This window comes from Condylostylus longicornis, unplaced genomic scaffold (genome assembly GCF_029603195.1).
Source record: "Condylostylus longicornis isolate FDR11 unplaced genomic scaffold, ASM2960319v2 ptg000038l, whole genome shotgun sequence".
Taxonomy (NCBI): Eukaryota; Metazoa; Arthropoda; class Insecta; order Diptera; family Dolichopodidae; genus Condylostylus; species Condylostylus longicornis.
In genome coordinates this window covers 15852817-15875228 of record NW_026578007.1, presented here as the reverse complement: position 1 = coordinate 15875228, position 22412 = coordinate 15852817, and the positions used below count along the sequence as shown (strand labels likewise).

At 27.6% G+C, this 22412-nt stretch overlaps 2 protein-coding genes across 2 annotated transcripts; both read right to left on the bottom strand.

Annotated features, from left to right (window-relative positions):
• Positions 1-120: 120 nt before the first annotated feature.
• Positions 121-2916, bottom strand: LOC129609326 (transcriptional repressor CTCF-like). The gene is made up of 5 exons (XM_055521291.1): positions 2751-2916; positions 1802-2470; positions 493-1744; positions 365-438; positions 121-295 (listed from the first exon to the last, which is right to left on the bottom strand). Exons 2-5 carry the CDS (start codon positions 2426-2428, stop codon positions 263-265), a joined length of 1986 nt encoding a protein of 661 aa, XP_055377266.1. The 5' UTR covers positions 2429-2470; positions 2751-2916; the 3' UTR covers positions 121-262.
• A 4792-nt stretch (positions 2917-7708) lies between these two features.
• LOC129609015 (regulator of G-protein signaling 7) lies at positions 7709-17507 on the bottom strand. Its single transcript, XM_055520847.1, has 6 exons — positions 15459-17507; positions 12053-12300; positions 9314-9497; positions 8841-9241; positions 8628-8753; positions 7709-8548 (listed from the first exon to the last, which is right to left on the bottom strand). The coding sequence occupies exons 1-6, from the start codon at positions 15732-15734 to the stop codon at positions 8221-8223; spliced, it is 1563 nt and encodes a 520-aa protein (XP_055376822.1). The 5' UTR covers positions 15735-17507; the 3' UTR covers positions 7709-8220.
• Between the last annotated feature and the right edge of the window lie 4905 nt (positions 17508-22412).

Below are 22412 nucleotides of genomic sequence, written 5' to 3'. Positions count from 1 at the left end.
TATGAATATTATAATTAATAATATATTATGTACTTGATTTTAAAAAAATAATTTTTTTTTTGTAAATACTTTTCTAAATAAAATTGTAACAAAAAAAAAACTAATTATTTTAATGTTTTCTTAAATTCAATCGTTTTATTCTAACGATAAGATCAAGTTACTCAAATTTACAATTTTTAAATGATGAAATTCAACTTAAATAAACTTAAAATCATATTAAACTAAAATCGCATAAAGAACATAATTAAAAAATTCAAGATTTTTACACTTTAAAATTGCTGTTGGAATCATCCTCCTGAAATAGAACAGAAAAAAAATATTCGATTGTTTAAATAAGATAATCAATATATCACAATTCTCTTACATCAAATCCAAAGCAATCCTGTATTTTACCATTCTTTTTTTTCTTTGATGAACCAGTATTACTTATTGTATCATCTAGAATATGACAATATTAAATTAAATATAACAAATTATTCCATTTTAATTTACCTGAAAATTCTTCCTCATTCAAGTCGGGTGAGTGCCCTTTAGATTTGCGTATTTTGCTTCTCGGAATGTCTTGGCTCAAAAACAAACCTTCATTACTATCTTCATTATTATTCTCTTCTTCTTCATCGCATTGAATGACTTCTAAAACGACATATTCCTGATCTCCATTTCCCTCAACATATTCCGCAACATCTTCTTCTTTAATTTTAATACTTCCTGTCGACTCTTCAACCTCCATTTCATATTCTTCTTGTCTTTGATTATCATCTTCTTGTTCTTCATCACTATCTTCCTCTGGTAATATTGCAACAAGTTGTCCTTCAATTACTTTTACCTTCTTTTTTCTACCTTTTTTTAATTTTTTCTTTTCCTCTTGTACATTGGAGTCAGGATCATGCATTGCCATATGACGTATTAAATTACCTTTATGACTAAAACTTTTTGGACAATCAGGGCAATTATGAACTTTTGGCTTTGGTTCAGGTGCTACATAATTCACATTATGATAAAGGTTTATATGACGTTTAAGTAGTTGTTTTTGGCGAAATGACTGATCGCAATATTCACATTCAAAAGGTTTTTCATCTGTATGTATTAACTGATGCGCTTCTAAGTGCCTTTGTGACACTGAAGCGTAAGGACACACAGAACACTTATAACATTTTTCACCTTCATGAGTTTTTAAATGTACTTTATAAGTGTAACGGTCAGCAAAGAAATTGTTACATCTTTTACAGACAATAGGTTTGTCAGATGTGTGCAATTTTTGAACGTGTATTCTTAAATCTGTTTTTCGCCCACATGTTGTTGGGCATAGCTCACATTGAAAGACTGGTTTTTCTCCAACATTATGAATTAATTTATGAGCTTTAAGAGAATTAGATTGTGTGAATCTTGCATGACAGATATCACATTCATATGGCTTTTCTCCTGTATGTATTCTTAAATGTCTTTTTAATTTGAAAGTATCCGGAGACGCATACGTACAATGTGGACATTGAAATGGGCGTTCTCCTGTGTGACATCTGATATGTCTTTTCAGTTTACTTAATTCAACACTGGCATAATCACATTCTGTACATTTGTGTGGTTTCTCATGAGTGTGCCTATAACGTACATGTCTGACTAACTCTCCAGATGTTGTAAATGAACTTGAGCAATATTTACACGAATGCGGCTTATTCCCAGTGTGAGTATTAAGATGGTTAATTAAAGAAGCACTTGTTTTGAAACCTCTTTCACATACAGAACACTGTAAAACCAAATAATAAAATTTTTTGAAAAACAGGATATTTTTATTTATACTTACCCTATATGGTCTTTCATCTGAATGACTTTTCATATGACGTGCTAGAAGGTACCTTTTAGTTGAAGTATAAGTACAATAAGTACATGTGTGAACTGTTGATTGCTGCCCAGCAAATGAACTTTTTGCTCCAGTTGGCTTTTTTACTAACTTAATGTCATATGATTTTGGAGCATCTTTAGCTATAGTTTCATCACCATCTTCCACTTCTAATTCTTCCTGTTCATCAAACTCGTACAAAACTTCATCCTTTTGATCTTTTTTTTCATCGGACATTACAACTACATAACTGCTAAAATCTTTTTCACCTTTCTTTTTTGGTAAATCTTCCTTCTCTTTTATATTCTGTTCTTCTTCCAATATTTCATACTCTATTATGCCTTCATCATCATCCTCGATTAAACCTTCTGGCGGTTCTGTAGGTACAGGTTCCGAATCTTTAGTTGCTTGGAAGTAATAATTTCCAGCTTGATCTACAAAATAGGTTCCACCTTCTTCATCATCTTCGTCGTCATTTTCGTCATCATCTATCATTGTTCTGGAAGTCGTATCCGCCAAATCCAAATCATTCACTTCAACAAAGCTCAGCAATTCATTTTCTCGCTCTTCCTTTACTTTAATTTTTGACATTCCGAGGGTACATATAGATATTGATTAGTAGAGGTCAAATATCTAAAAAAGAAGTATAGACTTTAATTTTTTTTTTGCGAAAATTTATATTTCTTATATTTTAAAAAATTGTAAACAAATAATTAATTTATTTTCGCATAGAATTTCATTGCTAGGGGTCGCTCAATTCATAATATAACTATAGTTTGTTCGGAAATTTCTCACTGATAGGCGCTGGTAGCCATTTTTTATTTTATTTACGAAATACAATTCCCTTATATTTTTCCGATATTCTTGAATTCCTCGCAGTCATTGCATTTTAATTATTAGTTGAATGTCTTACCTGTCACAGTTCTTTATTTTGATTGAATTTATGATTTAAAAAAATTTAGATAAATTTTTGTACTGTCTTAATAAAATTTTCAAATTGATTTACTTTTTTTACCACCAACTCTAATTTATTGAAATAGCGCCGCGCAAAAATATTTAATAGCGAGAGATGGCGTCACTTGAATTATATACGTCAAAATAGAGATAATAAACCTTTTCCTATTTAATTCTTAAAATAAAAAATTATACTTTTTTGACATTTAATGTCACTACGAATGTCAATAGTTCAGGGTGCGTTTTTAAATTCATAAAAACTTTTAAGTTAGAAAGTTTTCGCAAAAAGGCAATATTTTGCACATTTACACATGTCAAATATTTATAAATACAGTTTAACATGTAAATACTTACACAAAATGTTTTCTATTATTTGTAAATTTTTCCTCTATGCTTGATAATAATAAGTAATTAACTATGTATCACTTATTTATATAAACGCCATATAAGTGATAAATAAAGAACCAAATAAACTTTCGGGCAGGTAAAATTTATTGACACATGACTTTATATGATGACTTGACATGATTACAAATCTAAATGACAATTCATAGAAAGATTTCACGTTTCTGTAAATTGAAAGCATTTTTCACTTTATTTGTTCTAATTCATATTTATTCTTAAAGTTTGACATTTTTTTTAAGTTCATGTATGTAGTTCAAAGCAGCTACAGGACGTTTGTGTTACTCTGCTTCAAAAATAACGCGTTGTAGTTCTGTAGAATTTGCAGCAAAATTATTAGAATTTTTATTGCACTGCAAAAAGTAATGCGTAGTTGTTTGTAGTTCTGCAACAATCTTATTATAACTTCCGTAGAGCTTACTTTTTGTTAACATATATACGGTTTAATAAGGTTTTGTATGGCTGTCAAAGCATTCAGAAAATAAAGTTATGGAATATTTCCAAAATCCTAAAGATGTAAGATCTAAAACTTCAAAATAAGGTACTACAATAACTCGAATAACTTTAGATTGCCAAAATCTTTGCTTTAGATTACCGGAAAAATTTGCTTTAACTTAAATAATTTACTTCTGACAGTATTTTCTATTTTGCTATTGAATTTTAATTAAAATTCAAGGTTTTTCAAAAGCAAATTTCAAATTTAAAAAAAAACGATGCATCGAAAGGGAAATTTTCTTTGTTAAATTTCGATTTTAAAATATTATCAGAAAAACTTGCATAAATTTAAATTTGGTTCAAAATTATTATTTTTATAGTTGAACTGAGTTCTCAGAATATCGAAATCATAACCAAAATCTAAATTTTAGTTTAGATGATGAACTGTAAAGAATATGAAATGTAAAGAAAACTGATTCAGTTCATTTTATACAACTCACTAACTCAGGTCTCAGATAGTTAGAGCTACTTATACTTGTATTCGACTCTAATTAAAACTACTTTTAGTTGAATCGTAGAATTGATTTGTTTCCGGGAATATGATTGTAAGAAATTATAATTATATGGTAACAGAGTAGAATTAAGCGTATTATATTAATTGTTCAAAATATTAAATTATTTTATTTTTGTTTAATTTACAGGATATCCATACTTTATTTCGTAAAATTATCACATAATGCAGTATCTTTTTTTTTGTGTTTTTTAAATGCGATATCTTTGTCCAATTATAGATATAAGAATATCCTTAACATTTTTCAAATAAATCTAGGTCCTATTGCATTAACCATTCTACATTAACCATTTGCAAAGTTTCTCTTACATCAAAAGATTCAAAATGCTCTAATGAATTATACTTATAAAAATAAGTACTTTTTTAAGTTTAAAAAGCAAATGTAAAAGTGGTTGATGCAATAGGGTCCAGACAGGATTTTGCTTTTTTTTTTTTCTTTAATTTATTATTTCATTTCACATTGTTATTTTTTTAATTTTTTTTTAAGTTGAACACAACATTTATCATTTAATAATAACATAAAAATTCTCCATGTATAAAGTTTTTATCAATTATTTTATAATGCTTTTGAATTTTTTTTTTTGTTCAAGTTTTCAGTATTTTTAAAGTATTTTTTCAATTTTTTTTTTTATTTTGTCTTCGATATGTTTAAAAACTAAAAGTATTTTTAATATTTTTATTTAAATTTTTATTTTATACATTTTTTGTATATTTTACTTATAAGAATGAAAAACAATTTCATAATTTAAATGCACATAATAACATTATAATAAAAAAAAAGAACACAAAAAAAGTTAGTTGATAATTAGATAATAAGTTACTAAAATTTAATTCTTTTATTTTAATTTTATCTTATTCCAATTCCACAATTGTTTTTTTTTTTTTAAAGAGAGACTATCTAAATTACATACATTTAATTTATTAGCTTTAGTTTTTAATAAATCTATAGCTTTTAATTAATATACTAATTTTTTGAAAAAACAAAACATTTTATAAATTACAAAAAAAAATTCACATTTAATATATTTAATTTTTGTTTTTTTTTTTCATTTGTTCAATATTTACATAATTTAGATATTTGTATAGTTAATAGATTTAATTTTTTTAACAAACTAAAGTTTAATTAAATACAAAGCATTTTCCATTTTTATTATATGGCTATTATGTATTTAGTATGTAAATTTTTCTTTTTATAGTTCGGTTCAAATTTTTGAACCGAATCGGTATTTTTCATGTGAATGATAATTTATACTTATATTATTATTTACTAAATTTATATATTATATTTTATGTATACTTATTAGTTTTAGTTTTATTTTTAATATTCGTCGTATATGTATAACAATTCCAACTGGTCTAACATTTCTATTACTTATATAATATGTACATATAATTTATCATAACATATATTATTTTTTCTGCTAAGTATAATTATATATTCTTTTTTTTTTAAATAATTTTCTCAAAATATCAAACATAAAATGCAAAAAACACATAATACATATTATGTATTATGTGAAAAATATAAAATAAAAATAATATGTATAAAATTAAATTTTGTAAAACAGTCTTAATTATTGTGCTAAATTTATATACATATATGTATGTATGTATTTTTTTTTTTCAATAATATTAGATTCTACTTCAGAATACATTTATTTAACAATTTTAATTTGATCGAAATTAATAATATTTAATAACATTTAATTTAAAATTTAACAAAATAAGAATAAATATAGTGCATAATTTAAAACATATATACTGTTAAATTTTCTTTAATTAATTTAGAATTAATAAAAAATTAATTGAAAAATCAAATATATATTTCTCTATAATTAATCATATTCGAAGCCGATAAATTTGAAAGCTAAATAAATAAATATATTATTATTATATTTTCTATATAGTTAATTTTTTATAATATACATACATAATATATTTTTCAAACTATTTAATTTTTTTTGTTTTATTTTTATTCAAATAGAAATTCTCATACATATAGCTATATTTGTTTTTTTTTATAGAAAAATTGTTAACTGATTGTCGATTATGTAATTATAGAAAAATAATTGATAATTGGTGGGATATATTATATAAATATAAATAGCTAATTATAATTATATAAATTTTCAATATTTTAATAATAATTTAATATTATATTAGCATTTAATAAATTGATTTAAAATTAAATATATTTATGCAATATTATAAGATGACATTTTTTTTTTAAATATTAAATATTTTGCATAAATAAATTTTAAATTTTAATTTATCGGCTACTTAACAATATAATAATACAAAAATTAATACAAAAACATTATAATTTACACATAATAATATTAATTCAATTTAAATTTAGCTTAAATTAAAAAAAAAGGTTTTTAACTATACATTTATTAATAGGACATAGCTAAATGGAAAATTTTATTGAAAATTTTTCAATTATCGTACATCAACTTTTATATTTTTCTAAGCATTGATTTTAATGGTTATTTGAACGGAATACATGTTTTTTTTTAATATATTCTAATTTAATTAGAATAATAACAAATATTATTTTCAATAAAATAATAGTTTTAAAATTAATTTATTAAAATTATTTACGTTCAACATATTAAATGTGTTACAAAGTTGATTCGTGTATTAAAGATGTTAATCATCCCCGTTAATAATTAGTTTTACAAGATGGAAAAAAGATTTTATGAAAATCATATATAAAAGCTATACGAGTATAACTTAGTAAAACAATTCCTTTATGTTACGTTAGTGTGATTAATAAACTTAAGATTTAGAAATTAAACAATTTTACGTCTTTAATTTTAAAAATTATTTTTGTAAGGTTAATATAATACAATAAAAACTATTGGTGTACATAATCCATAGGAAATATTCTAAGATAAGTTTAGAATCGTTAAATCAAACAATAACATATTCAAATATTTAAAGTACAATTAATTTAATTTATACATTATTTTAAATCAATTCCGAAATTCGAGTTTGTAACTTTTACTTTAGTTTATTTGTTTTGTTTTTTTTTTTTTCAAGTTATTGAAAAATAATCAATGCTTTAAATTTATTGTCAAAGTAAATATTTTATAAAAAGTTAAATAAATTTATAATATTCTGTAGTATTTCTCATAGTATGCAATTCAAATATATTAAAGTATATTAGTTTACTTATATATTTTTTAATAAATTTTTTTATTTTATTAATGAACTTTTCCTTTAAGAAGTTTTATAAGTATATTTGCGATTTCTTCACAGAAGCTCTGTTTGACATTATATGACTAAATGAAATTTAGTATTAATTTAAAAATGCATATTATATGATTTCGATTGAAGTTTATTAATTTGTGATTAATCTTATATAATTTTGTTGATTGTTAATTTTAGTACAGATGCATTACAATCTTGTATCAGAAATATTTTTTCAGAAATTAGTAAAGAAATCAGATTTTAAATTTTATTATTATAAAAAAAAATGATTATTGCAATGAAAATAAAATTAAACTAATATGTAATATATCGAATTCAATTTGTAATTAAGTACAAGATAAAAAATGTTTAAAGCTTTAATTTTTATAGTTATTATGCTATACAATTCATTATATAATTTTAAAATTAATTGTGCTATTTAGTAACATGTGAAGACATAAATATAAATTTTTCTACAAAATTAGATTTGGTTTATACAAAACTATAACAAAAAATCAAAGAAATAAAATACATATATATTATTGTACCTATGCATGTATATAAAATAAAAAATTATGCAAGTCGTTTAACAATTCATTTTACATAAGTAATCTAACCGCATATACATATATGGACTTGTGTTCATGTCCATTTTTTTTTTCTATTTTATTTTTTTCCTATATTAATTTTTGACTCTAAAATCTTAATTATAATATAGAAATTTTTTTCAAATATTCATTACATTATAATATCGCATTATTTATTATAATAACTTATATGTTGAGTAAATATTATATTTATGTATTAATATATTTATTATTTGATTTTAACGTTTAACACCAAACAAATTTGGGATTGATTTAATTTTCTTTCGAGAACAATTTAAATAATCTTTATACATATCCGACCGTAAATATCTTGAATAAGAATCACTTTTCATTAAATGATAGACATGTGATGCTGCTACATCAAAACACCATCGATTTGGACCATTTGGAGAATTTAATGCTTCACGTGCTAATTCAACTGATTTTGAATCAACATTAACTGGACATGGAGCATCTGGAGCTAAAAATTCTTGCCATATTTTATTGATTGCTTCTTTAATTTCTGATTGTGGTAATTTTTTCATATCTTGTACAGATTCCCAAAATCTAAAAAATATGAAAATTTATGAGAATATAATTTAACAAAAAAAAATTTATTTCAGAATATTATAAAAAAATTATTTACTTTAAATTTTCACCACTGTATTCTTTCTCTAAAAATTTAGCAAATTGTTCACGACCAATTGGATCATTAATTAATTCACGTAAACTAAATCCCCATCTTTTAACTCTTCGTAATGGAACTTCTTTCCTGTATTTGTAGGTAATGTGAAAAATAACAATTACAAATTATTTATATTTGAAAGTGTTTTTAATAAAATAATGTAAAAATATTTACGAAATTTTTTCAGCATCCCACATTTCAGCATTATCTGATTGCCATGGATTTGCTAATTCTGGCAAAGTTAAAAAGTAATCAAATTCACAATATTGCTCATAATACGAAACCAAAGATTCAGCTGCTTTTGATACTTTTATTGTCCGTCTTTCTAATTTATGTTTTCTTAATGCTATAATTCGATTAATTTGTTCAACTGGATTGTTAGCTAATGCAGCACCTGCTGAACCTGTACCATGACTAGAACCACCACGTCGATATGCTTTTTTAATATCAATTTCTGTTGTATTCACACAACCTGGCATCGGTCTATGTACATCCCAAAAAGCTCGCTCCTGTGAATCTAATACTTTTCTTTCAAGTTTATCACGTTTTTTAGCAACTTTACTTTGTGATTCAGCCTACAAAACATACATGCATACATAAATAATATTTTGATTAGAAAAATTTAATTTTAAAAGAAAAAAACTTACTTGCATAAATATAAATTCCCATTTTCTTGAAAACATTTTCTGTAATTTTGCTAAATTTTCTGCTTCATAATCAGCTAATTCAAGTCTAGTTTTATTTTGCATTGTTCGCTTACATAAATATACTGCATAATCAGTATTTTCTGGTTCCCAACAATTTGAAGGCCAAAAATAGGGAGTTTGAAATCTGTGAAAAGAAAATTTTGAATTAATATTTATTTTGATGTGTCTTTTATGAAATAAATCTCAATGAATTTAATGTATGTGTTTATACTGTAAGTGTATGAAAAGTAAGGTTTCATTTGACATAACGAACTATGTAGTTTTTAATAAAGTGTTTTTCAGACTAATTAAATCTATAACCACTGGTTCTTTTGTTTGTCTATTAATCATATATTATTTAAAGTTTTTAAATACTTTGTAAGCTGTTTGTAATAGCTATTACAAACTATAAAATCGTGCTCATAAACTTGCAGAAATTTAGAATTTAAATTAACTGGTTACAATCACTAAATATTTGCCGTTGTCTTTTACTTTAGTCTGACAAATTGTTAGTCTTAATCTTAAAGTTGTATAGTATTTTAGCAAAAAAACAATTTTGTCATTTTAACAATTTTGTTATATAACACGAACTTATCACTTGACATGTTAATAGATCTATTTTGACAATTATTACTGTTTATTTAAAATTAAATTAAATTTAGAGACATAAAATATTTTGCCGATTTATTTCTATTGAAATCGGTGATTCAGTAACGACTTGCGGCCTAATCGTTTATCTCACTTTTCTCAAATTTCATTTTTTTAATTTTTTTCTCAAATTTTCAACTGAACGTCTTCAACCTTCTAAAGCAAAGTGAATAAATTTTGCATACATTTTAGAAAAAAAAAACGAGATACGCAATAGATTATACAAATATAAAAATAGTTACTTACTTTCTTTTAACTTGGCGATTAAAATAGCAAGATAATCGATCAGGCCTTGAATGTCGACCATAAAAAAAAATGTGCACGATCACCAACCGATCAATTCTACGTTTTCAGTTCAAAAATAGCAAAAATGCGGTTGGCAATAATTTTACCTTTATATTTCAATTTGAACAAATTATTCGACATAATAAATTCGTTCGACAGAATAAGTTACAAGGCCGATCGCATGTTAATTTCTTCAATTTTTTTTTTAAATTTTCATTTTCCTTTATTTTTTTCACGTTTCCATGCATACACTGGCATTATACGAGTACTTAATTTTTCTTTATTTATGCATACACAAGTGTGAAGAACAATGTTTCTAATTTACCAGGCTTCTTCTTTCATCTCTTTAAAGTTTTAAAATTGAACTTTGTATTTGAAAATAATTTTTTCTTTTATTTTAAATTTTCCATTTCATTTTTTTATCACTTTCTAAAGTTTATTTATAAATCCTAAATGTTAAAAATGTATTTACTTCCTTTCGGTTTCTGTATATAATATAATTTTTCTTTTTTTTTTATAATACCAAAATGTATCCTTTAAAATAAAAGCAAATAAATGAAAATGTGAAAAAGATGGGGGAAAAAAACGCAATAATATTAAATGATGAAAAAAAACTCATTTGGAAAGGAAATAACGTAAATTAACCTCATTTTTTCTTCTCTTATATAATAACGGTATGTTATTGGTATTTTGTGCAATATTACCTATATTTTCGAACTAAAGAAACACACATATGCCAAGTTATTTTTAAGCTTTTTTTTTTATCATCAGTTATTTTGTAGCACATCATCAATTTGTTTTTTATCCTTTAATTTTGATATCAGTTTAAAAAATACATAGCTATTAGAGAGAATAACTTCTATAGATATTATAGTATATGTGTTTACATATGATACACAGATATAACGATATGTAGCTATCTAGTATTTTTTTCATTTTATTGGTTTTTTTTTATAATATGGTCGTAGATACATACAATTTTATGCTTTGATATCGATTGAAAAATTGAACCCTGTTGAGCAATATTTACATATTATTTATTCAAACTAATTTGCGTCCCTTAAATGTCTCGATTTATATATGTACACAGTTATGTTTGAATAAATAAATGCATATAAGCAAGAATAATATGTGCATATGTGCATGTAAACTAAAAAAAAATATATCATATAGATTCACTTGTTATGTATAGAAACCAGAAGAAGTAGGTACCTACATTATGTATTATATGGATGATGGAAATATACATAATTATTTTAATATGTATATACATATTTGAGTCTATATCTCAATCAATACCTTTGTATATATGGGAGAAACTATTAGAAATTTTTTTGTAAACTATATCATAATTTAAGGTCTGATTTCAAAATTTCTGAAAATGCAATTACAAATTCAGCAAATATAATTCATAAGCTAAACTACATATTAATACAGTATTATTGAATTAATTTAATTAATTTTGAAATCAAGAAATGTCTGATTGTAAAATTGCAGTAACAAAATATAAGCATTATTTGTTTATATTAAATATCACATACATACATATAAAAATATAAATATATTTTTAAAATATTAATTAAAGTACAAGTCAGACACACTGATTTCAAAATTGTAAAAAAAGATAAAGGGAACTTATCAATCCAGCAATTAAAATTCATTAGCTGAGTTATATAAGAGTATACAATTTTAATGCGATTTGCAAATCAAAGAAATTTTGCATAAAACTTATAATTTGTATTCTATTTTTGTATTTGCTTTTCTTACCTGTAAAATGTACCATCATTTTTTACAGTTAAAACATGATCATCAATTGGAAATATATAACCATGTGATGCAATTAAATGGGCAAAATGTAAAGCCTCCGTAACATCTTCGACATCGAAATGTTTTAATATCCATGAAATTAAATCAGCACCAGTAAATACAGTTGGTACTTTACTCATAAATGATTTAACAGTACGAACCGGTACACCGCTAGATTCAGCTTGCATTTTTTCAATTATAGATTCCATCTACATAAAAATACATATGTATATAACAATTTCAAAAAAATTAATATTAATAAAATTTATAATTTTGATAATAGCAATTTTTAAAAATTTAAATTAATGCTCTTGAATATAAAGTGAATAAAAAATATTCTAAAGCTTTGCTCTGCTTTGAATATATTTCCTATACGAGAATTATAGTATAATAATCCAGTCATAAGTCATCTATATTAATTATTAAATTAATAATTTGCTTAAAATAATTTTATTCAATTTGAAAAAAATTGTAAAAATTGCGTTACATGGTATTCTAAACTGTTAAAAACAAAATAAAACAAGTTTGACATCTAATCCTAATATCAAAGACATTTTATTAGATTTGGGGTTTGAATACAAAATATTTCGATTACTTATACTTACACCAGATACGGTTTTCAATTACATTTTATATATTACAGATTACATTATTCAAATTATAAATATTAATATACATATATTTAATTAAAATTAATTTTAAATTTCTTTAAATAATTTAACAAAAAGAAAATAAAATTTTTATGTATACTTTAATTTAATAAAAAGAAAAAAGGTCATAAGAGTTTGAAAACACTGCAATTCTAATATTTCTTATTTATATCACAACTTGTTAAATTATACATGTCATCTTGGATACAAAAAAGCAAAACAATAAAAAAGAAGTAGAATGGGAAACAATGAATACCTGTAAACATGAATTTCAAGCTCATAACAATTTCATATCCACAATGTTAGGTGCTTATAATAAAAAAGCAATATACGCAAAAGAAAAAAAATTAATTTGTAAAACAAAACAAGGATAAACTAAATAAAAAGCTTTTGTTATTCCTTAAATTATCGGTTCTGTACAGAAATCATCGCGATTATATTATATAATTTTTACTTTATATGTATTTGTATATGAATTGTATTTATTCATGAATTCAAATTGAATAGTTGAATAAAAAATCGTGATAAATTGTAATTTAGAATCACAGTTTTTATTTGAAATAAAAAAAAAATCTGAAAAATAATGATAAGTTAAAAATCTATTATGTATAAATATTCTTCTGTATTCATTGTAACTTTTACAATCTCGTATCATATCGTAACAAAACGGTTGTAAATAAGAAATTGTTAGTTTTTAGGAAATGAGAAAATTCATTTAAAATGTTTCGTATAAGTAATCGTAAAACCATAAACAAAAGCGGTGAACATAAACAGCTGACGAATTCTGTTGTTTATCCAAAACAACACGGGACGGTAAAATAATTTGTACGGTAACCACCAGCAAAAACTAAAAAAAAAACATACGAATTCGGGATATTTTACTGTCGGCGGTCAAATTAATTGTTTTATTCTGGACTATCCCATTTAAATTTGTGTATTCTATATAAATTCTGGCATATCGCTGCGGAAAATTGCTCTTTTTCTGTTTACAACGTAAATTATGTGTCAAACTTTTAATTAACACCTAACACAATGTTTATATTTAGAGCAAAATGTTACTTACGTTTAGATATTATACTACAAAAACTAAGAATTAATAGCCTGATAAAATGGTGTAAATATACCACTGTTTGACATAATATTTTGTCTGACAGCAAATAATAGAAACTACGCTATTAAGATCAAACTAACTGTTAGTTCTTTTAAAAATAAAATGGTTTAATACAATTAATTTTTTGCGAAAATTTAAAACAGGAATTAGCTGATTTTTATTTTATGGTTATAATTTTAGTAGCAAAATTATTTAATATTGAGGTAAAGCCTGAGCTCCATCAAATAATATATCAGTCTGATATGCAAATGGCCATCAAACTTTATTGCAGATTTAATTTTATATATTTTAAAATAATGTGTAAACGACACCTAAGAAATCAAGTTGTATACTTTATTTAATTCATTTAAGAGTGATTGAAAATTTAATAATTTTTTGATTTAGTTAACAGTATAACGAAGAGCTGTTACGGTATATGCGTAATGTCATATCACATTGCATGACAATGTGATATGACATTTTTTTAAAATAAATTTTATTATTGTTATTTAATTATCATAAATCCTTTACAATTTTTTTTTCTTTGTAAATCAGCCACTTTAATTTATATACCTATCTAAATTCTTTTTGAATTTTAAAACAAATTACTTTGTAAATTTCTCTGCTTAAGCTCTTAAAATGTCATGGTCTACTCTATATATTATTTGTACATAATTAATCTATGTAGGTATACCCCAGAAATTTTTATATAATTTATATAATAGTGGTTGAAATAGTTGAAAGTACACCTATAGAGCTATAGGTTATACTTTTATATTTTCTACATAATATAAAGGCATATAGAATTTATTTATAGAATTTATTGTAAGGAGTATTCAAAAAAAAAAAACAGGCAATATACTAATGCTTGTACATAACATACTTTATCTATATGCACATATATATATATATATATATATATATATATATATATATATATATATATATACACATATGTACACATATACTGAAAAATATATAATGAAAGGATATTTCCATTTAATTAATTACAGAGTAAATATGTAATATTTTACATACATCCATATATACGTTATACATGCATGTACAGTTTCCTTTATATTACTTTACATGATATATACAAAATATTAAGGATACTTATATATTAAATAGACTCTGTTTTAGTCAATGAAGCGGAGGAGTATAGCGGGTTGCAAAAAAACAAAAAACAAAAACAAAAAATGTAGAATTAAAAATCTATTAATTTAGTCTAGAATATTAATTATACCTATACTGTATTACAACAATTTTAACCCCTTTTTTGTTTTAGTACATTTAAACATGAAATGATTAAGTAATTGATTTGTTTTATGGTTGTATGCTAACATATATTTATTGGCCTATATATAATTCTAGTATATGATTAATTCTTGTAACAAATAAATACTCATACATTTTTTTTTTCGAAAAAACATTGTGCTTTCAAATGATTACAACGGATATGAATGGGTTAAATTATAGAAATTATAAATTATATATTATATTATCTATATATTATATATTAATTATTATTATATAGATAAATAATTTTAATAATTTAATTCTATATAAAAAAAATTTTTTTAATTATATATATTAATCACAAATTAATTACTTAGTGTATATATACCTTTTTATAAACTAAAATATTTGGGGCATCTTCATTTTTATTTTTTATTGAACTATGAGAATTTTGTAATTGTTGATGCTGTTGTTGCTGTTGATTTGATACCGTTGTCGATGATGAGGTAGAAATTGTTTTATTATTAATTGTTGACGGTGTTATAATTGTTGTTGAAATTGTTGTTATTGTTGTTGTTGCTGCTGCTGTTATTGTTGTTGATGGTACTGTTGTTATAATATTACCGATTGAATTTAATTTATCTTCTGAAGTCATTGTTACCATTTTTATATTATATATATATATTAAATATATATTAAAATTTAAAATTATTTTGAAATGTTGAATTATTTTATATATATGTGATTTTGTTTTATAACACTTTAAAATTCGAAAACACCAAAAATAATTGAAGAAAAAAAAAACAGAAACATGAATAAATTCAATGAAAATACAAAATTTTATTGTTATACAATAAGAGGATTAAATATTTTTCTTTTGTTTGTTGTAATTGTTTGCTGTAACTTTTTTTTTTATTTTTTATGTAAATTATATAAACATAATGTGTATATATAGTAGCGTTGTATATACATATAACAATATGCAGTCAATTCTTTTTTTTTTTATTAATTCGCCTATTTCTCAATTCCTCGAAAAAATAAAATTATTTTTTCTTCATTTACATACACTGGATTTGTTTTTTTTGTTTTCTTTAAATCCCATACATTTTTTACTTATTATTATAAATATTTTTTTTATTAAAATAAAAAGTAGAAGGGCTAGTTCCTTTTTTTAATTTTATTAAATAATAATTGAAAAATTTTTGTATAACAATATAAATTCATTTATTTTCAAAAAAGGAAAAATTTTTATTAATTCTCAATTCTCACTACAGATGTTTTTAATTGCTTTCACTTTTTTTTTTTATTTTATTTTATTTTATTATTATATACACATTCTCATACATCATATATATATTTATATATATTATATTTCTAGTTTTTATTTCTAAAATTTCGCTATTATTGATTTTTTTTTTATTATTATCATTTATTTAATTCAATTTTAATATTTTAATTTTTCAATTATAATATCAAAAAAGAGAAAATTCCATAACGAGTTCATACTTTATTTTCTTATGTAAAAAAAAGCAAAAAAAAAAAAAAAGAACGTGTAAAGAACATAAAAAAAAAAGGATACACAGGATATACAAAATCGGAATTTTTTTATTTTATTTTTTTCTCCTAACTGTACATATACACATACATGTGTATTTGCTCGCGTTTAATACGTAAATGTTATCCTTTGAATGTTCCGATCGAAAATGAAATAAAATGGAAATATAAAAGCTTTTTTTTTTTGGTTTTTTTTTTTTTTGTATATTAAAATGAATCGATTTTTTTACAGTTTCTTATTTTGTTTTTTCGTTTTTGGAACATGCGTCCTTTTAGGATTTTAAAATTCATATATGATATTCGTATATATTTTTTTGTTTGCACCTACCCAAAGTTAAATAATTTTGTGCTTGCCTAAGAAAAGGTTTTGAATTGTCAAAAAAGGATGTTGAACTTAAATATAAAAAAGTCTTCATTGCTTTTTGCTATTTTTTTGTTTTTGTAATTTATTTCCTATTTTTTTTCTAAGTTTGTTTTTCTTTCCATGATTTTTTTTTAATGATTTTGTGCATAGGATTACGAGTATCAGGTAGCGTATATATAGGAAATTTTATGCTTTGTATTTTAATAATTTTATTTATTAAAAAATTTTTTTTTTTAATATTTTAAATTTTTTCAAAATAAGTTTTGTAATTTTTCACATAATATGCAAAACACATCACAATTTAAAATTCTAGTTTCAGAATTAAAATAGTTGCAAAGGAGTCATGAGTGGGATGGGGCAGGGGGAGGGGGCGGGGTGGTATGGGGGTAGCGACCGCGCAACTATACCCGTATTCAATGAATTTTAATGTAAACACATTATAGTAATAATATTTTTGTTTTCTTAAAATAATTTTTAATTTCTTTATTTTTATTTACTTTATTTATATTTATTTAGATAAATGTAATTTGAAAAAAACAAAATTTAAAGTAATAAAATTTTATTTTAAATATTTTTTTGATATATAAATTTTATTGTTTTTCAAAAATAATTTTTGTAAATATTTTAACTACATATAAACAAATAATATAGTGTTTTATACATAAGTGTTTGTTAGGGAAAATTAATGAATTTTATGTAATATGGATTTGTAGTTTTATATATACATATACATATATATATATATAGTGTATAGTTGCTTTTGTTTTAATAAATAGATACAATTTAAAAAGATTTTAACAACAACCACTTGTTGAATATATTATATTTAGTGATATAATATAGTGAATGAAAATTTTTATTTATTATAAGAGTAGTTTCGTCTAAGCTTATAGTTATGGTTTATGGTTGCAATTCTAAATTGTGTACATACTTACATACATCTATGTTAATTTGTTTAGAATAATATAGAACCTTATTTTTAATATAAAAAAAATTTATTTAAAAGGTACTCGTACTCATAGTTTTTTCAAAGACAAATGACTTGTGGTCTTAAAAATTTTTGTAATTTTTTGTAATAATGTTATAATATTATATTGAAAATCTCAATAGTATTGTTGAATAACATTATTATTATCCTTAATATTCAACGACTAAGTTACATAAACAAATAAGTGAAGATTTTACAAATAATAAATCCTCTAAAATTTTACTACAACCTTTGCCAGGAGAGTATATACATTCTATAAATCCTATTATCAAAAATTTAACGTTATCAAATGATCACACTTTATTTAATAGCTGTTTTCTATTTTTTTTTAAGGGAACCGAGTGGGACAGGAGTAACCCCCCGGCAACCATTCTTGACTTATTGTAAACTAGTTTCCTATACTCTTACCCTATAATTTTTTAAACTCTAAAAAATTTGTATTCTTGTAAATTTGTAAGATTATGGAAATTTTTATTGGTATTATAGATATTCTAATTTAAGTTTTAGAGTATAGTACTAATGTAGTTGTAATGGTTGTTATGTTTTATAAAATTTTAAGATTAGAAATTTAATGTAATATCAATATGAAAATCAATACGTATACGGATATTCAAAAAGAACAACATTTCGTACAAGTATGTGTAAATCATTTACATACATTATAATATATACTATCCTCTTAACCGATAAATAAAATTGTGAACAAAATTATGTTTTCTTAAATATCTTATAAAGGAAACAATCATAAATGCAATACATATATCACATGTAATATTTGTCTTCTTCTAATGATAAGTATAATGGAGGATTTTTGTGTATAATCCATATAACGAAGAGTTATTTTCGTTAAATAGCGAATGCAGTAGATTGTAGATTGTAGATTCTAAGGGAACTGAGTGGGGACAGGAGCATCCCCCCAAGCCACCGCAGCCATTTTTGACTTATTGTAGCCACCCCACTCTCCCGTCTATAATATCCCCGTCCCAATCACAAAGCCGGAGATATCCCTAAGGGAGTTGGACAATAGTTCCCGAACACTTAGGGACCCATGTCCAAGACAATTGCGGCGCCGAACAGCCAGTGCCGGACAGTCGCAGAGAATGTGCACGGCGGTCTCATCGCCACCCCCACAAAATCTGCACAGGGGGGAGCCCGACTTCCCCAGCCTGTGCAGGTGGTATTTCACCGGGCAGTGCCCCGTGAAGAAATTCGCAATAGTGCGAACCCGGCTCCTGCTCATCCCCAGCAACTCCGCAGCGAATCCGCCGGAGCACGCCGGAACAAACACCTTCGCATGACGGCACCCTTTCGTGTCCCGCCAGTGACGACTGCATTCCGCCGCGAGTAGGCAGGCAAGCCTGGCCCCCACGGCGGAAGAAGGCAGACCACAGAAAGGCAGCGGCTGCACAAAGGCAGCCCCAGATCCCCTCCGTGCCAACTCATCGGCAACTTCGTTGCCCGCATGGCCACTATGGCCCGGCACCCAAATGAGCATCACTCTGTTTTCCGATGCCAATTCCATAAGTGCAGCAAGGCAGCTCCAGACCAGCTTGGATGTAACCTGAGCTGAACGGAGCGCCAGCAGTGCAGCCCTGCTGTCTGAGAACACATAGATGGTGCGGTTTCTATACCCCCTTTCCAAATTGATTCTCAGACAGATCTCTATTGCATGTATTTCGGCCTGGAACACTGTGCAATACGGGTCAAGGGTTGCATATACACGCGTGTCTGGGCGGACACCGTATACGCCCGAGCCCACACCCGACTCCGTTTTGGATCCGTCCGCATACCACACGCTCGAACCCGACCTAAGTACCGGACCACCCCGATCCCACGTCCATCGATCAGGAAACAGAACCCTGTACTTGTGGTCGAAGTTGTACCGCGGCAGACAGGTATCTGACATGGTTATCCTTAGAATCGGATCGCCCTCAATGAAGTCTCTGTGAGTTCTGTGGGCCAACTTTAGCCCTGCCCCGTCCTCGCCAGAGAGAAGTCGGTAAGTCACCAGCCGAGCTTCCTTCAATATATGGAGGTGCAGTGGTGGCAATCCGATCATCACCTCCAATGCAGCGGTGGGAGCCGTCCGCATCGCCCCGGTCACTCCCAGGCAGGCCAGCCTCTGTAGCTTTTCTAGCTTGGCCCGCACACCCGCCTGCTGAGCTTTACGGCACCATACATTCGACGCATAGGTGACGATGGGCCTAGCAAGGGCCGTATATAGCCACAGTGCTATTCTGGGACTAATTCCCCAGGTCCCCCCGATGAAGCTCCTACACGTCCACAAGGCCGCCGTAGCTCTCCCGATAACTCTATCGATATGGGTATTCCAAGAGAGACGATCATCCAGGGTTACCCCCAGATACTTCACCTCCCTCGAGTAACTAATACGTTCACCAAACAGAATTGGGCTCGTTAATCTGTCCCTGCTTCTGCGTCTGGTGAAGGCGACCAAAGTGCTCTTGCTTGGATTTATATTTAACTCAACGCCTTTGCACCACCTTTCCACAACACGTAAATTTTGCTGTAGAAGATCAGAAATAGTGCTCTCAAATTTTCCCCGCACGACGAAGGCCACATCGTCAGCGTATCCCCAGACACGCGCCCCGGAGCCCCTGAGAGCAGCTATTAGATCATCCACTACAATGGACCACAGGAGGGGCGAAAGAACCCCGCCCTGCGGACATCCTTTTGCAGCGGAGATGAAGAGTATATCGTCAGCTATGGTGGACTTAATAATCCTATCCTGTAGCATCCGATTGACCCATCTGCTAGTCGTCGCATCAATCCCTCGTTTGTGCAACGACTCACAGATGACATGATATGGGGTGTTGTCAAAAGCTCCCTCTATATCAAGGAAGCAGCCAACTGCTACCTCCCGCACTTCCAGTGAGTTTTCAAGGACCCCCACCAGACTCTGCAGAGCGAGTACAGTAGACCTTCCCGACTGATAGGCGTATTGAGATTCATGCAAGGGATTGCTTCCCAGTGCACCGTCCCGTATAAATCTATCAATCACTTTTTCCATTGCTTTCAATAGAAAAGAAGTAAGGCTGATTGGACGGAAAGACCTTGGGTGGTTGCTTGGTCGCTTACCCACCTTCGGAATATACGTCACTTTAGCCACCCTCCATGCCTGAGGGATGTAACCCCACGCATAGCTGGCGCGAAAAATTCCCAACAGTGCTCTAGCGATATGTTGGAAACCCCTCTGCAAAAATGCAGGATATATCCCGTCATCACCTGGAGATTTGAAGGGCCTGAAAGAGAAAACAGCCCATCTAATCCTGCCCATCGTGAAGACTAGACGGGATCGTTGCCAGTCATCCCTCCTGGGCCAGGGTGCCCCCGGTTCGATGACTGCATTTGAGTGATTCCGAAGAATCTCCGAGTCAGGAAAGTGCGTTGACGCCATAAGCTCCAACGTCTGCCTTCCGTTCTCAGTCATGGAGCCATCAGGACGTTCCATTAGGCCCAACCTACTAGCATACTTTTTGGAAAGCACCCTGTGAAGACGCGCACTGCTGGGGAGTTCATCAATGCCCTTGCAGAACGCCCTCCACGAGATTCTCTTCGCTTTCCTAATTTCTTTATTGTATTTTGTGAGTGAGTCCTTATACTCTTCCCACGAACCTGACGCTTTGGCCCTATTGAATAGCTTCCTGGTCTTTAGTCTAAGCCTTGAAAGCTCCTCATTCCACCACGGGCACTTCCTATTGCTCCGCCTCGGCTTAGCACGGCAGCTCCCGTGATAGGCACTAGTAATAGCCGCCGTCAGGGCCTCGCTGGCCAGTTCGATATCCATCACCGTTCTGACAGAAGCAGGAACGGATCTAATCCCATCCATGAGGAGCGTTTCGAATTGACTCCAATCTGTGGATTGGGGCACCCGATATATTTCTTCTGCCAGGCCCCCGGAGACCATGATATCAAACCTAATCTGCCTATGATCGGACATGGATGTCTCATTTGAGACATGCCATCCACCAACCCTACTGCCGATAAATTCAGTGCAAAGGGTGATGTCAAGGACCTCTTCCCTAATTGCATTTATGAATGTCGGCCTATTGCCTTCATTCATAATCATTAATTTATTGCTATATATAAATTCAAGTAGGCACTCACCTCTTTTGTTTATATTGCTGCTTCCCCAGACGGTGTGGTGGGCATTGGCATCACTTCCTATTATAAGTTGGAAGTTCCTCCTTCCACAAAAGTCCACTAGATCCTTCAGTTGCTCGTCCGGGTGGGCACAGTCCCCCGGGAGGTAGGATGAGCAAACAATGAACTCTGTCCAGCCCCCGCAGGACTTCACCTTCACCAACGCAGCTACCTGATCCTTAGAACAGTAATCTGGAATGGGAAAATACGTTAGCTTTTTACTAAACAAGATGCAAGCCCTAGGCCTGCCCCCAGTTGTATTATCATACAATAGC